We start from the raw sequence: 15,992 nt of genomic DNA, 5'->3' as shown, positions 1-15,992 counted from the left end.
TCAGGGGAAATACTCAGAACCCAGCAGCAGTATTTTGGAATCCTATGTGAGTGGTAAACATTCTGACCACAGCAGGAGTGTTCTGGAATCCTTTTTGAGGAACAAACATTCAGACCACAGCAGGAGTGTTGTTGAGTCCTGTGTGAGGTACAAACATTCAGACCCTCGTAGCAGTGTTCTGGAATCCTATGCAAAGGACAGACACTCAGAACCCAGCAGAAGTGTTCTGGAATCCTATGTGAGGGTCAAACATTCAGACCACATTAGCAGTGTTCTGTAATCCTATGTGAGGGAAAAACATTCAGACCACAGCAAGAGTGGTCTGGAAGCCTATGTGAGGGACAAACATTCAGACCCTCGTAGCAGTGTTCTGGAATCCTTCGTGAGGGACAAACTTTCAGACCCCAGCAGCAGTGTTCTGGAATCCTATGTGAAGGAGAAACGTTCAGACCACAGAATCAGTGTTGTGGAATCTTAAATGAGGAACAAACATTCAGACCACAGCAGTAGTGTTCTGGAATCCTATGTGAGGGACAAACATTCAGAACCCAGCAGTAGTGTTCTGGAATCCTATGTGAGGGACTAACATTCAGACCACAGCAGGAGTGTTCTCTAATCCTATGTGAGGGACAAACATTCAGACCCTCGCTGCGGTGTTCTGGAATCCTATATGGGGGACAAACCATTCAGACCCTCGTAGCAGTGTTTTGGAATCCTATGTGAGGGACAATCACTCAGACCCTAGCAGCAGTGTTCTGGAATCCTATGTGAGGGACAAACACTCAGACCACAGCAGTAGTGTTCTGGAATCTTATGTCTTATGTGAGGGCAAACAGACCCCTGTAAAGAGGGACAATTTGACCTCCTCTTTTCCTAATTGAATCCACTATATTTCTTTCTCTTGCCTCATAGCCCTGGCCAGAACTTCCAACACTATGTTGAATAGGAGTGATGAGAGAGGGCATCCCTGTCTTGTGCCCGTTTTCAAAGGGAATCCTTCCAGTTTTTGCCCATTCAGTATGATATTGGCTATGCGTTTGTTATGAATAGCTCTTATTATTTATAGGTAAGTCTCATCAATACCTAATTCATTGAGAGTTTTTTAGTATGAAGGGCTGTTGAATTTTGTCCAAGGCCTTTTCTGCGTGTATTGAGATAATCATGCGGTTTTTGTCTTTTATTCTGTTTATATGCTGGATTACATTTATTGATTTGCATATGTTGAACCAACCTTGCATCCCAGGGATGAAGCCATCCTGATCATGGTCGATAAGCTTTTTGATGTGCTGCTGGATTGGGTTTGCAAGTATTTTATTGAGGATTTTTGCATCGATGTTTATCAGGGATATTGGTCTAAAATTCTCTTTTTTGTTATGTCTCGTCCAGGCTTTGGTATCAGGATGATGCTGCTGGCCTCATAAAATGAGTTAGGGAAGATTTCCTCTTTTTCTATTGATTGGAATAGTTTCAGAAGGAATGGTACCAGTTCCTCCTTGTAACTCTGGTAGAATTCGGCTGTGAATCCATCTGGTCCTGGACTCTTTTTGGTTGGTAAGCTATTATTGCCTGAATTTCAGAGCCTGTTATTGGTCTATTAAGAGATTCAACTTCTTCCTGGTTTAGTTTTGGGAAGGTTTATGTGTCAAGGAATTTATCCATTTCTTCTAGATTTTCTATTTTATTTGCATAGAGGTGTTTACAGTATTCTCTGATGGTAGTTTGTATTACTGTGGGATCAGGGGTGCTATCCCCTTTATCATTGTTTATTGCATCTATTTGATTCTTCTCTCTTTTCTTATCAGTCTTGCTAGTGGTCTATCAATTTTGTTGATATTTTCAAAAAACCAGCCCCTGGATTCATTGATTTTTTGAAGGGTGTTTTGTGTCTCTATTTCCTTCAGTTCTGCTCTGATCTTAGTTATTTCTTGGAAGTCAAATTGTCCCTTTTTGCAGATGACATGTTTGTATATCTAGAAAACCCCATCATTTCAGCCCAAAATCTCCTTAAGCTGATAAGCAACTTCAGCAAAGTCTCAGGATACAAAATCAATGTGCAAAAATCACAAGCATTCTTATACACCAATAACAGGCAAACAGAGAGTCAAATCATGAGTGAACTCCCATTCACAATTGCTTCAAGGAGAATAAATTACCTAGGAATCCAACTTACAAGGGATGTGAAGGAGCTCTTCAAGGAGAACTACAAACCACTGCTCAACAAAATAAAAGAGGACACAAACCAATGGAAGAACATTCCATGCTCCATGCTCATGGATAGGAAGAATCAATATCGTGAAAATGACCATACTGCCCAAGGTAATTTATAGATTCAATGCCATCTCTATCAAGCTACCAAGGATTTTCTTCACAGAATTGGAAAAAACTGCTTTAAAGTTCATATGGAACCAAAAAAGAGCCCACATTGCCAAGTCAGTCCTAAGCCAAAAGAACAAAGCTGGAGGCATCACACAACCTGACTTCAAACTATACTACAAGGCTACAGTAACCAAAACAGCATGGTACTGGTACCAAAACAGAGATATAGACCAATGGAACGGAACAGAACCCTCAGAAATAATACCACACATCTACAACTATCTGATCTTTGACAAACCTGACAAAAGAAATGGGGAAAGGATTCCCTATTTAACAAATGGTGCTGGGAAAACTGGCTAGCCATATGTAGAAAGCTGAAACCAGATCCCTTCCTTACACCTTACACAAAAATTAATTCAAGATATATTAAAGAGTTAAATGTTAGACCTAAAACCATAAAAACCCTAGAAGAAAACCTAGGCAATACCATTCAGGACATAGGCATGGGCAAGGACTTCATGTCTAAAACACCAAAAGCAATGGCAAACAAAAGCCAGAATTGTCAAATCAGATCTGATTAAACTAAAGACCTTCTGCATAACAAAAGACATCAGATTGAACAGGCAACCTACAGAATGGGAGAAAATTTTTGCAACCTACTCATCTGACAAAAGGCTAATATCCAGAATCTACAAAGAACTCAAACAAATTTACAAGAAAAAACCCCATCAACAAGTGGGCAAAGGATATGAACAGACACTTCTCAAAAGAAGACATTTATGCAGCCAACAGACACATGAAAAAATGGTCATCATCACTGGCCAGAGAAATGCAAATCAAAATCACAATGAGATATCATCTCACACTAGTTAGAATGGCTATGATTAAAAAGTCAGGAAACAACAGGTGCTGGAGAGGATGTGGAAAAATAGGAACACTTTTACACTGTTAGTGGGATTGTAAAGTAGTTCAACCATTGTGGAAGACAGTGTGGTGATTCCTCAGGAATCTAGAGCTAGAAATACCATTTGACCCAGCCATCCCATTACTGGAATTATTCCCAATGGTATATAAATCATGCTACTATAAAGACACATGCACACGTATGTTTATTGCAGTGCTACTCACAATAGCAAAGACTTGGAACCAACTGAAATGTCCAAATGTCCAACAATGATAGACTGGATTAAGAGAATGTAGCACATATACACCGTGGAATACTATGCAGCCTTAAAAGATGATGAGTTCATGTCCTTTGTAGGGACATGGATGCAGCTAGAAACCATCATTCTCAGCAAACTATCACAAGGACAAAAAACCAAACACCGCATGTTCTCACTCATAGGTGGGAATTGAACAATGAGAACACATGGACACAGAAAGGGGAACATCACACACCAGGGCCTGTTGTGGGGTGAGGGGAGGGGGGAGGGATAGCATTAGGAGATATACCTAATGTAAATGACGAGTTACTGGGTGCAGCACACCAACATGGCACGTGTATACATATGTTAAGAACCCTGCACGTTTTGCACATGTATTCTGGAACTTAAAGTATAATAAGTATATATATATATAAATAATTCAATACGGAAAATATATTAAAAAAAGAAAGAAAACCTGGTATATTATTTGGCAGTAAAAAAAAGAAAACGCTGTCATTTTTGAACAACATGGATGAACCTGGAGGACAACATGTTAAGTGAAATAAGCCAGGCACAGAAAGACAAATATATCATGACATGACTCCTACTGGTATGTAAAAAAGTTGATCTCATAGAATTACAAAGTACAATGGTGGGTATCAAAGCTAGGGGTAAAGGGGAGTTGCGGTGATGTTAATCAGAGGATACATACTTAGAGTTAGTTAGAAGGAATAAATTTCAGGAGATGTAGAGCAAGGTGATTGTAATTGATGATGGCATATTGCATTCTTGAGAAATAGAAAGTTAATGTTATGTGTATTCACCAGAAAAATAACTATGTGAGTTGATGTATTTGTTAATTAGCTAGATTTGACCTTTTCACAATGTATGCATACTTTGTCCCTCACATAGGATTCCAGAACACTGCTGCTGGGTTCTGAATGTTTGTGCCTCAGTTAGGATTCCAGAACACTACTGTGAGAGTCTCAATGTTTGTCCCTCACATAGGATTCCAGAACGCTACTGCATTGGTCTGAATGTTTGTCCCTCATGTTTTACATTACAAAAACTTGCAATATCATATGTCAATTAAAAATAAATATTAATAAAGTAATTTTAAAAAGACAGAAAAAAAAAAACCGGACTACAGCGGCCGTGTTCTGGAATCCTATGTGAGGGACAAACATTCAGACACCAGCAGCAGTGTTCTGGGATCCTATGTGACGGACAAACATTCAGACCGTCCCAGCAGTGTTCTGGAATACTATGTGTGGGACAGACACTCAGACCCCAGCAGCAGTGTTCTGGAATCCTATGTGAGGTACAAACATTCAAACCCTGGAATCAGTGTTCTGGAATCGTATGTGAGGGAAAAACTTTCAGACCACAGCAGCCGTGTTCTGGAATCCTATGTGACGGACAAACATTCAGACCCTCGTAGCAGTGTTCTGGAATCTTATGTGAGGGACAAACATTCAGACTACAGCAGCAGTGTTCTGGAATCCTATGTGAGGCACCATCATTCAGATCATTGCATTAGTGTTCTGGAATTCTAAGTGAGGGAAAAACATTCATAACCTAGCAGCAGTGTTCTGGAATGCTATGTGAGGGACAAACATTCAGACCCCAGCAGCAGTGTTCTGGAATCCTACGTGAGGGACAATCATTCAGATCATTGCATTAGTGTTTTGCAATCCTATTTGAAGGACAAACACTCAGACCCCAGGAGCAGTGTTCTGGAATCTTATGTGAGGGACAGACATTCAGACCGCAGCAGCAGTGTTCTGGAATCCTATGTGAGGGACAAACATTCAGACCATGGCAGCAGTGTTCTGGAATCCTATGTGAGGGACAAACAGACCACAGCAAGAGTGTTCTGGAATCTTATGTGAGGGACAGATATTCAGACCATGGCAGCAGTGTTCTGGAATCCTATGTAACAGACATTCAGACTACAGTAGGAGTGTTCTGGAATCCTATGTGAGGGACTAACATTCAGACCACAGCAGCAGTATTCTGGAATTCTATGTAACAGACAAACATTCAGAACCTCGTAGCAGTGTTCTGGAATCCTGTGTGAGGGACAGACATTTAGACCCTCGCAGCAGTGCTCTGGAATCCTATGTGAGGGAGAAACCTTTAGACACTTGCAGCAGTGTTCTGAAGTTCTATATGAGGGACAGACATTCAGAACACAGCAGCAGTGTTCTGGAATCCTATGTGAGGTACAAACATTTAGACCCCAGCAGCAGTGTTCTGGAATCCTATGTGAGGGACAAACATTCAGACCATGGCAGCAGTCTTCTGGAATCCTATGTAACGGACAAATATGCAGAACCTCGTAGCAGTGATCTGGACTCCTATGTGAGGTACAAACATTCACTCCCAAGCAGCAGTGTTCTGGAATCCTATGTGAGAGTCAAACATTCTGACCCTCTTAGCAGTGTTCTGGAATTCCATGTGAGAGACAGACATTCAGACCCCAGCAGCAGTGTTCTGGAATCCTATGTGAGGGACAAACATTCAGACCCCAGCAGCAGTGTTCTGGAATCCTAGGTTAAGGGCAAACATTCAGACCCCAGCATCAATGTTCTGGAATCCTATGTGAGGGACAAACATTCAGACCCTCGTAGCAGTGTTCTGGAATCCTATGTGAGGGAGAAACATTCAGACCTCAGGAGCAGCGTTTTGGTATCGTATGTGAGGGACAAACACACAGACCCCAGCAGCCGTGTTCTGGAATGCTATGATTGGGTCTATACTGTGAACCTCAGAAGTGTTCCTCTGTTTAATTAATTTTCCACCTTAGGTGGAACATGATTAGAATGGGCTGCAGTGGAAGGGGATAATTCCCTTTCCCTCCGTTATTTAGTCTCTGATTATACTAGAGCAGATTAGGCTGAAGTTAAGTAGTTTCTCCTGTGGACAAGCCTTGTTAAGATGGGGTGCTCTGGCATATTTCAAAATGGTTTTCCTTTTTCCTTCCAAAAGGTTGAAGCAGGAGGGGAGTTTTCTCAGGTATTTGTCACAGGAGCCTGGTGAAGCTCCATGAGACAATTTTACAGTATTGTGCCCCTCCCTCACAATAACTCTATCTCTTTGTAGATTTTACCACTTAGAGTTGTCCACGCGGATCCTCCAGCCATTCACCAGTTACAGTTTGAGTTTTTCTACTCCAGCACTGATTCGAAAGTTGGTTTCAGTAGTGAGTCCGTTTTCCTGTAAGCCATAAAGTCCTATATTCACTTCTCTGTCTCTGCAATCCTGGGGGCAGTGGTTTGCCCTGTGTCCTCCCCTGAGTTTCAAATCTAGAAAGAATTGTTGATTTTTTAGTCTGTTCGGCTTTTTATTTGTTGTTAAGATTGTGTCATATTAATTTGTTGTGAAGATTGTTATTAAAATTAATTATTGTAAAGTAATTATTGATTACTTCCAAGCTTCTTACATGCAGAAATAGGAACCTGGAATGTGTTTCTAAAACTGTCTTCTCAATGCGTATATGCACAGTTAAAGGATTTTTTTCCACAGGACTATGGTCGTGATGAATTATATTAGTAGACTTCAGAATATTGAATTTTTCTTTATTCACGGAATAAACTCAGAAAGTTCCTTCTTGGTCTTCACGGTCTATTTCTTTTCCTGTGTAAATGTTAGTGTTTCTGTAGATTCTGTAGTTGTTTCTTTTATTCTTTCATTCTCTTATTTTCATTTGGTCTGATGGATTCAGGTACCATTGAAATGCTGGTAGTTTCCAAATCTTTATCTTTAGTTTTGATCTCTCTTCTGAACCACTGGAGACATATTCCCAATTGCCAGTTGGACATTCCCACATATGGAACCTCAGATGTTTCACACATGATATGTCCAAGTCTGTGTCACTTCTGGTTATCATATTCTTTTATTTTTTGCAAATTTCACTTCACAACACCAGTACCAAACTAGCTGGATCATGGCAGATAACTTGGAAACAAAACTCCCCTTTTTACCCACTGCACAGCAAATTGGTACCAAATCCTGTTTCTACATTATTTTCCTTTTAAGAACTGCTTCCCTATTGTGTATTCTTACACTCCATGTCTTGATGTAGGTGGTCACATCTATCTTCCTGTTTACTCCCTTCTGGCTTTCCCTTAAGACCTTTCCCATTCTCTTTCTCAGGGATGGCTGTTAAAATGCCAATATGGTCATGTAACTTTTCTGTCCTTACTGGACCTCCTTATTTACACCTGTTTGTGAAGTGACTATGTTCACCCTGAGTGGATACAGCAATTTTTTGTCCCGTAGAAAGGAAATTTTGAAATGCTAGTGTATATGCTTTTAATTATACTTACCCTTTTGTATCCATGGGTTTTGCATCTGTGGATTCAGCCAACTTCAGATTGAAAATATTCCCACAAAAATAGATGGTTGTCTCTGTGCAGAGCATCTACAGAAATTTTTCTTGTCATTATTTCCTAAACAGTACAGTATAAGAGCCATTTATGTAGCATTACATTGTCTTCAGTATTATATGTAATCTAAAGAGTTAAAGTTCAGTCATGCATGGCTTCCTAATGGGATTACTTTCTGAGAAATGCATCTTTAGGTAATTTCATTGTTTTGTGAACTTCATAGTGTTACAAAAACCTACATGATATGTATATTTTTATTTATATGTTTTTGGTATATAGGTAACCAGATGGCTCAGAGCCATTATTGAATATCGTTTTCTGCACTTCATCTGTAATGCCAATATCAGGTTTCTGTGTACGTTTCAACATCATCTTATGGGACTATTGTGATATACATGTTTCATCATTGACTGAAATGTTATTATGCAGCTCATGACTGTATATAGGAGGATGTACATAAGTTTTATGCAAATATGAGACTAGTTTATATAAGAGAGTTATCTAATCTGTGGATTTTGGTATCTGGGAGTATCTTGGAATCAGTCCCCATGGATACTGAGGAAGTAATGTAATGTAAAAATGATAGATGCATAAGAATTTTTGAAATTAGGTCAAATATTTAAATGCAGAATCACTGCATAATCAATTCCTTAAATATTGCCTTTAGCTTTCATCACTGCCCAGGATCATTCATCTAGGCATGGTGCTGTCCAGAGTTCCATTAAAGTGGTGTGTGTTCTCTTTGCCTTTGTGAGTAGACTTCTGATACTTTCCCATAGTCATGAGGATTCATGGTTCGTGTGGAAGAGCCAAACACCTGATTTTTCAGTAAAGTGGAACCTCATGATGCAAAATAAAACTTATTTTCTTCTCTCTTATTTTAGTCTGTATTGAACTTGTGTCTCAATGAGTTCACCTAAACATCATTCCCAGTATGTGTTTATACTTATATATTCATAACCAGATCATGAGCTCCTTTGAGGAGTAGAATTTTATTCCTCTTTTTTTTTTTTTTTTTTGAGAGATAGGCTCTCTGTTGGCCAGGCTGGAGTTCAGTGATGTGATCATAACTCACTGCACTGTAAAACTCTTGGGCTTAAGCAATCCTTCAGCCTCAGTTTCCAGAGTAGCCAGGACTACAGGCATGCAGCATGATGCCTATTTTTTTTTATTATTTTTGTAGTGAGAGGGTTTTGCATTTTGTTTATACTTTTATCCCCAGCAATAAGGATGGTTCTAGATCTATAAGGTGAACTTTGTAATACAATTTTATTAATTCATAAGTTATTACAGTGGAAGCATATTTCTACTGTGATTACTCCTTCTCTCACCATAAACAGTACAAAACAAACTACATCTTATGTAAAATACATATAAGACACATGGACACACAAAAGAGTGAATTCCCAGATTCATGTTCTTTTGACCCTGGGCTGATGCTTTGACTTGAGGAAAAATGTGCCATTACAGGGGTTGGTGTCCTTTGAAGATGTGGCTGTGCACTTCACCTGGGAGGAGTGGCAGGACCTGGATGATGTTCAGAGGACCCTCTACAGGGACGTGATGCTGGAGACCTACAGCAGCCTGGTATCATTGGGTGAGTAAAACTTCCCAGTAACTCCCAGGAATGTGTTTTGTTGTTGGTAAATATAGGAACCCTTTTAAGGTATAATAATATTTACTTGTAAGATTCCAGTTGATGAAAAATGTGTCACTACTCTGTAATGAAATGTTCAAATTGGCTCCTTCATTGCACAGTCCCTGAAGCCCAGCTGTTGTCATTCTGAAAAGGATTTGACTTAGTGGTTTGACAAAGTCTTCCACTGTTTCTCGTTATCAGGGCATTGCATTACCAAACCTGAGATGATCTTCAAGCTAGAGCAAGGAGCAGAGCCATGGATAGTAGAAGAAGCCCCAAACCTGAGACTTTCAGGTCAGTCGGTGAATACTGGGCAGGGAGGCCTGGAGGACTAATGCCCAGCAGATTTTTGTAGTGTTATCTTGTTTTCACCACTTTTTTCCCTAGATCTTTGACCTGAAGACTGTTGGTCTGCATTAAATGTGCATTATATAGTCCCCAGGGGTAACTCTCATACATATATCCCAGTCTTTTATTTTTCTGAGTATCTTCTATTTACCCCAAATCCAATCCCTGCCATCCTCTCCTCAGGCCTTTTTCTTTGCTATTTGTTTTCTCTATTTCCCTCTTTTCCTCTATTCTGATGTAGTATCTTAAAAAATTTTTTTAGACATTCATGCATTTATTTATCCGTTGAATGTATCTTAAGCGATTTTTAAGACTCAGTCATTATAACAATGATGATGAAAATAGTGTTTCTTTTTAAGCTGTAGCTTTATTCTTGTTTTATTTTTTATTAAACAGATAGTTCTCACTCTGTTTCTCAGACTGAAGTGCAGTGGCATGATTATAGTTCACTGTAATGATGAACTCCTGGGCTCAAGTGTTCCTCACAGCCTAGCCTCCCAAGTAGCTAGGACTACAGGTGTGTGCCACCACACCCAGCTAATTTTTTATTGTTTGTGGAGATGAGGTCTTGTTCTATTGCCCAGGCTGGTCTCGAACTTCTGGCCTTAAATGATCCTTGTAGACCCCCACCTACAAAAAAAAAAAAAAATAGTAGCTGAGTATGGTGACATGGGTTTGTAATCCCAGGTTTTATACTTGGGAGGCTGAGGTGGAAGGATTGCTTGAGCTCAGGAGTTTGAAGCTTCAGTGAGCTATGATAGCAACACTGCACTCCAGCCTGGGTAACAGAGTAAGATCCTGTCTCAGAAAGAAATTATGAAGCTGAGGGGGACCCATCATAGGGGCCTGGATAGGGGTGATGCTGGACCTGGGAGGAGAACCAGAAGATTCTGGGTCTCAAGTCCAAAGAAACCAATTATTTCCTGTTGAAGGGCTCAGATTTCTGTTTGAGAGTGGAGTTTGTAGTTACCATTTGAAGATGAGAAATGTACAGGAAACTTCATTTTTAAATGAAACTGTGTGACATCTGAAACTCCAAAACACAAAATAAAACCCTTCAAAAATGGTGAATTACCAAGCAGGGGTGTGTGAGTGGAGAGGGGCAGGGCTGTTGATCTCAGAAGGAACCAGAAATACACTTTTCAAAGATGACGGGCACAGCCTGAGTTGCAGAACCAATCCTTCAGATCACCAGTGTGGTTTTTTGACTGGAGCTTCTGTGCCTATTATGGTTCTGGGAAGCAGGGGTTGTCATGTTTAAGTAGGAATTTGCCAGGATCTGTTTTTGTTTAACATGGGGAATAAGAGATTTTCTGCTTGGAAAACCTCCAGACACATTTAACCATTCTCAGGGAAGAGTGAAAGGTTAAATATAGGCAAAATCCTGTCCACAAGCTACTTCCATGCTTAGGAGACAGAAAAATGGCCATCTCCTGTACCTGCCAGTTGCTGACCCAGGGAAAACTGGCTATCTTCAAAGAAGAATAATGAAAAAATAGCAGCTATTAAAACAGCCACTATTATATGAATAACTAGGAAAAAAGAGAGAAAACAAATGACAGATAATGAGCACTTATTAAAACCTATGAGTAGGAAGTAGATGCATATTATTACCAAATAATTCTTTGTGAAATAAAAAAGAACAGGAAAACTTCAAATGAAAAGAAAAACTCAATTGAACATTAGAAAATATACTGATTTATTACATTATGTTAGTAGGAACAGGAACCATATGGGTATAAAACTAATACCCATTATTTATTTTTATCAAATCTTACTCCACTGGGATAGGAAGCAATTTTTTTTACCTTTACACAAGCATTCTGTAAGACATGCTCATGTGTGGTTCATAGATACCTTTTTCTCATTTCAGCTGTCCAGATCCTTGATGACCTTATTGAAAGGAGCCATGAAAGTCATGATAGATTTTTCTGGCAAATTGTAATCACCAACAGCAACACATCAATTCAGGAGAGAGTTGAATTAGGAAAAACATTTAATTTGAACTCAAACCATGTTTTAAATCTGATTATAAATAATGGAAACAGTTAAGAAATGAAGCCTGGGCAGTTTAATGCTTGCCAGAACATGATTTTCCCTATTAAGCCTGGTGAGACACGGTCTGGAGAGAAACCTCATGTCCCTGATATAACTAGGAGATCCCACAGACATCATGAACATCTTACTCAGCATCACAAGATTCAAACTCTGCTGCAGCCTTTTCAATGTAATGAACAAGGGAAAACCTTCAACACGGAGGCAATGTTCTTTATACATAAGAGGGTTCATACAGGACAGATGTTTGATAAATATAATGAATATAAGAAAGCCTGTAATAATTCAGCTGTTATCGTCCAAGGGATAACTCAGGTAGGACAGCCAACTTGCTGTAGAAAGTCTGACATCACTAAACATCAGCGAACACATGCAGGAGAGAAACCCTATGAATGTGTTGAATGTGAGAAACCCTCCATTAGCAAATCAGACCTTATGATACAGCACAAGATGCCTACTGAGGAAAAACCTCATGCCTGTAACTGGTGTGAAAAATTGTTCAGCTATAAGTCCAGCCTCACTATCCATCAGAGAATTCACACAGGAGAAAAGCCCTATGGATGCAATGAATGTGGAAAAACCTTTTGCCGTAAGTCATTCCTCACTTTACATCAGAGAACTCACACAGGGGATAAACCCTACAAATGTATTGAATGTGGAAAAACTTTTCACCGTAAGTCACTTCTCACTTTACATCACAGAACTCACTCAGGGGAAAAGCCCTATCAGTGTAGTGAATGTGGAAAAACCTTTAGCCAGAAGTCATACCTCACAATACATCATAGAACTCACACCGGGGAAAAGCCCTATGCATGTGATCGTTGTGAAAAAGCATTTAGCCATAAGTCAAGGCTTACTGTCCATCAGAGAACACACACAGGGGAAAAACCCTATGAATGTAATGAGTGTGGAAAACCCTTTATCAATAAGTCGAACCTCAGGATACATCAGAGAACTCACACAGGGGAAAAACCCTATGAATGCAATGAATGTGGGAAAACCTTTCACCGTAAGTCATTCCTCACTGTCCATCAAGGGACTCACACAGGGGAAAAACCCTATGAATGCAATGAATGTGGGAAAACGTTTCGCCGTAAGTCATTCCTCACTGTCCATCAGAGAACTCATACTGGGGAAAAACCATATGCATGTAACGAATGTGGAAAAACATATAGCCACAAGTCATACCTTACAGTACATCACAGAACTCACACAGGGGAAAAACCCTATAAATGTAATGAATGTGGAAAATCCTTTTACTGTAAGTCATTCCTAACTATACATCAGAGAACTCATGCTGGCAAAAAACCCTATGAATGTAATGAATGTGAGAAAACCTTTATCAATAAGTTAAACCTTGGGATACACAAGAGAACTCACACAGGGGAAAGACCCTATGAATGTAATGAATGTGGAAAAACCTTTCGTCAGAAGTCAAATCTCAGCACCCATCAGGGAACTCACACAGGGGAGTAAACTTACTTATGTAATGAATGTGGAAAAACCTTTCATCGCAAGTCATTCCTCACCATACACCAGAGAACTCACACAGGGGAAAAACCGTATGGATGTAATGAATGTGGAAAAACTTTTGGTCAGAAATCATACCTTATTATACATCAGAGAACTCACACTGGGGAAAAGCCCTATGAATGTAATGAATGTGGAAAATCCTTTCATCAGAAGGCAAATCTTCGGAAGCATCAAGGTATTCACATGGGGGAGAAACCCTATGAATGTAGCGAATGTGGAAAAACTTTCAGTCAGAAGTCAGTCCTCACTGTACATCATAGAACCCATACTGGAGAAAAACCTTACGAATGTAATGAGTGTGGGAAAACCTTTTGTCACAAGTCAAACCTCAATACGCATCAGGGAACTCACTCAGGAGAGAAACCCTATGAATGTGATGAATGTAGGAAAACTTTTTACGATAAGACAGTTCTCACCATACATCAGATAACTCACACAAGTGAGAAGCCATTTGAGTGTAAAGAATGTAGGAAAACCTTCTCCCAGAAGTCAGAACTCTTTGTACATCACAGAACTCACACAGGGGAAAAACCCTTTAGATGTAATGAATGTAGGAAAACTTTCTCCCAGAAGTCAGGCCTCAATATACATCAGAGAACACACACAGGAGAAAAACCTTATGAATGTAAGGAATGTGGGAAAACCTTTTGCCAGAAGTCACACCTCAGCAGGCATCAACAAACCCATATAGGAGAGAAATCTGACTAGCTGAGGCAGGCTATGTGTTCCCTCAAAATCACTCTTTTTTCCCTTGAACACACAACCTACACCTCTCCGGCTACTATTATAGATTTCTCCATGCTCAGTCTAGGAGAATATGGACACAAATGGTGACCATTACTTCCTGGCCTACCAACAAGAAGGTCTTAACCATGCTGTAACAGATGTGCTATCATGCAGGCTTTCTTGTTCCCATTTTTACAGCACACTTCACACTTTAATGTCACAGATATGGCTGTTTTCCTAGAAGCTCATGTACCAACCTCTGCCAGCTTCAAACATTTCTTCCGCAACTTCCTCACTTCTCTTCTCGTCCATAGAATTGAAGAGAGTTAGGGCCTTTCTCAGGATTAGGCTTTGTCTCAAGGGAATGTTGGGGCTGATTTGATCTTCTATGCAGACCACTCAGACTTTCTCTGTATCAGTAAAAATCTGTTTTGTTTTTTAAAATCATTCATGTGTTCACTGGAGTAGCACCTATAACTTCCTTCAAGAACTTTTTCTTTGCATTCACAACTTGGGTAGCTGATGCAAGAAGCTTAGCTTTGGCCTGTCTTAGCTTCCAACATGCCTTCTTCACTAAGCTTGATGATTTCTGCCTTTTGATTTGAAGTGACAGACGTGCACACTTCTTTTCACTTGAACACATGGTGGCCACTGCAGAGTGAAGTGGCCTAATTTCATTGTTGTATCTTGGGGAATGCGGGGCTGGAAGAGAGAAATAGAGACAGGGAAATGACTAGTCAATGAAGCAGTCGAACACATTTTTCCATCATGTTGTCTTCAATAGAGTTCCAGCACCCTAAGACAATTCCAATAATAACATCAGAAATCACTGATCACAGATCATCATAACAGATGTGATAACTAATATCTTTGAAAGATTGTGGGGATTACCAAAAGATGTGACACAGATGTGAAGTGAGCACACGGTGTTGGAAAAATGGTGCTGGTCAGACTTGCTGAGCACTTCATGGCCACAAATCTTTAATTTGTTAAAAAGGTGATGTTGGCAAGCAAAATAAAGTGAAGCTCGATAAAGTGAGGTGTGCCTCTATTTTGATGGGCTCTAACAATTTGTCTTTTCATTGGTACATTTAGACCATTGACATTCAAAGTGATTGTACAGTTGGATTAATTTTGCCATATCATTTTCCATTCACTCCTATTGTTCTTTGTTCTTGCTTTGTCCTCCACTCTTTTTCTGCCTTTTATGGAGTTGATGATTTTATGATTTTTGTTTCCTCTCTTGCTTTTTTTTTTTTATTGAGACACTCACCCAGGCTGGAGTGCAGTAGTGTGATCATTGCTCCCTGCAGCCTCAACCTCGTGGGTTCAAGTGATCCTTCCACCTCAGTCTCCCAGTTAGCTAGGACTACAAGTGTGCAATTAGCTAGGACTACAAGTATGCAATTAGCTAGGACTACAGGTATGCAATTAGCTAGGACTACAAGTATGCAATTAGCTAGGACTACAAGTATGCAATTAGCTAGGACTACAGGTATGCAATTAGCTAGGACTACAGGTATGCAATTAGCTAGGACTACAGGTATGCAATTAGCTAGGACTACAAGTATGCAATTAGCTAGGACTACAAGTATGCAATTAGCTAGGACTACAAGTATGCAATTAGCTAGGACTACAGGTATGCAATTAGCTAGGACTACAGGTATGCAATTAGCTAGGACTACAAGTATGCAATTAGCTAGGACTACAAGTATGCTATTAGCTAGGACTACAAGTATGCAATTAGCTAGTACTACAAGTATGCACCACCATACCTGGCCTTTTCTTTTCTGTAGGGATAGGGTCTCACTGTGTTGCTTAGGATAGTCTCTAACTCCT

The 15,992-nt window shown here is 39.8% G+C and overlaps 1 protein-coding gene across 1 annotated transcript in view; it reads left to right on the top strand.

The window, feature by feature from the left end:
• LOC134759340 (zinc finger protein 717-like) overlaps positions 1–15,188 on the top strand; it is a 49,507-nt gene extending 34,319 nt beyond the window's left edge. Inside the window, 6 exon segments of the mRNA XM_063720832.1 lie at positions 9,323–9,449; positions 9,693–9,785; positions 11,713–13,445; positions 13,447–13,653; positions 13,656–14,130; positions 14,133–15,188. Of these exon segments, the coding sequence (XP_063576902.1) occupies positions 9,323–9,449; positions 9,693–9,785; positions 11,713–13,445; positions 13,447–13,653; positions 13,656–14,130; positions 14,133–14,182 (2,685 nt within the window). The 3' untranslated portion in view covers positions 14,183–15,188.
• Positions 15,189–15,992: the final 804 nt, after the last annotated feature.

This window comes from Pongo abelii, chromosome 22, assembly GCF_028885655.2.
Source record: "Pongo abelii isolate AG06213 chromosome 22, NHGRI_mPonAbe1-v2.0_pri, whole genome shotgun sequence".
NCBI lineage: Eukaryota > Metazoa > Chordata > Mammalia > Primates > Hominidae > Pongo > Pongo abelii.
This window is presented reverse-complemented; position numbering and strand designations above follow the sequence as displayed.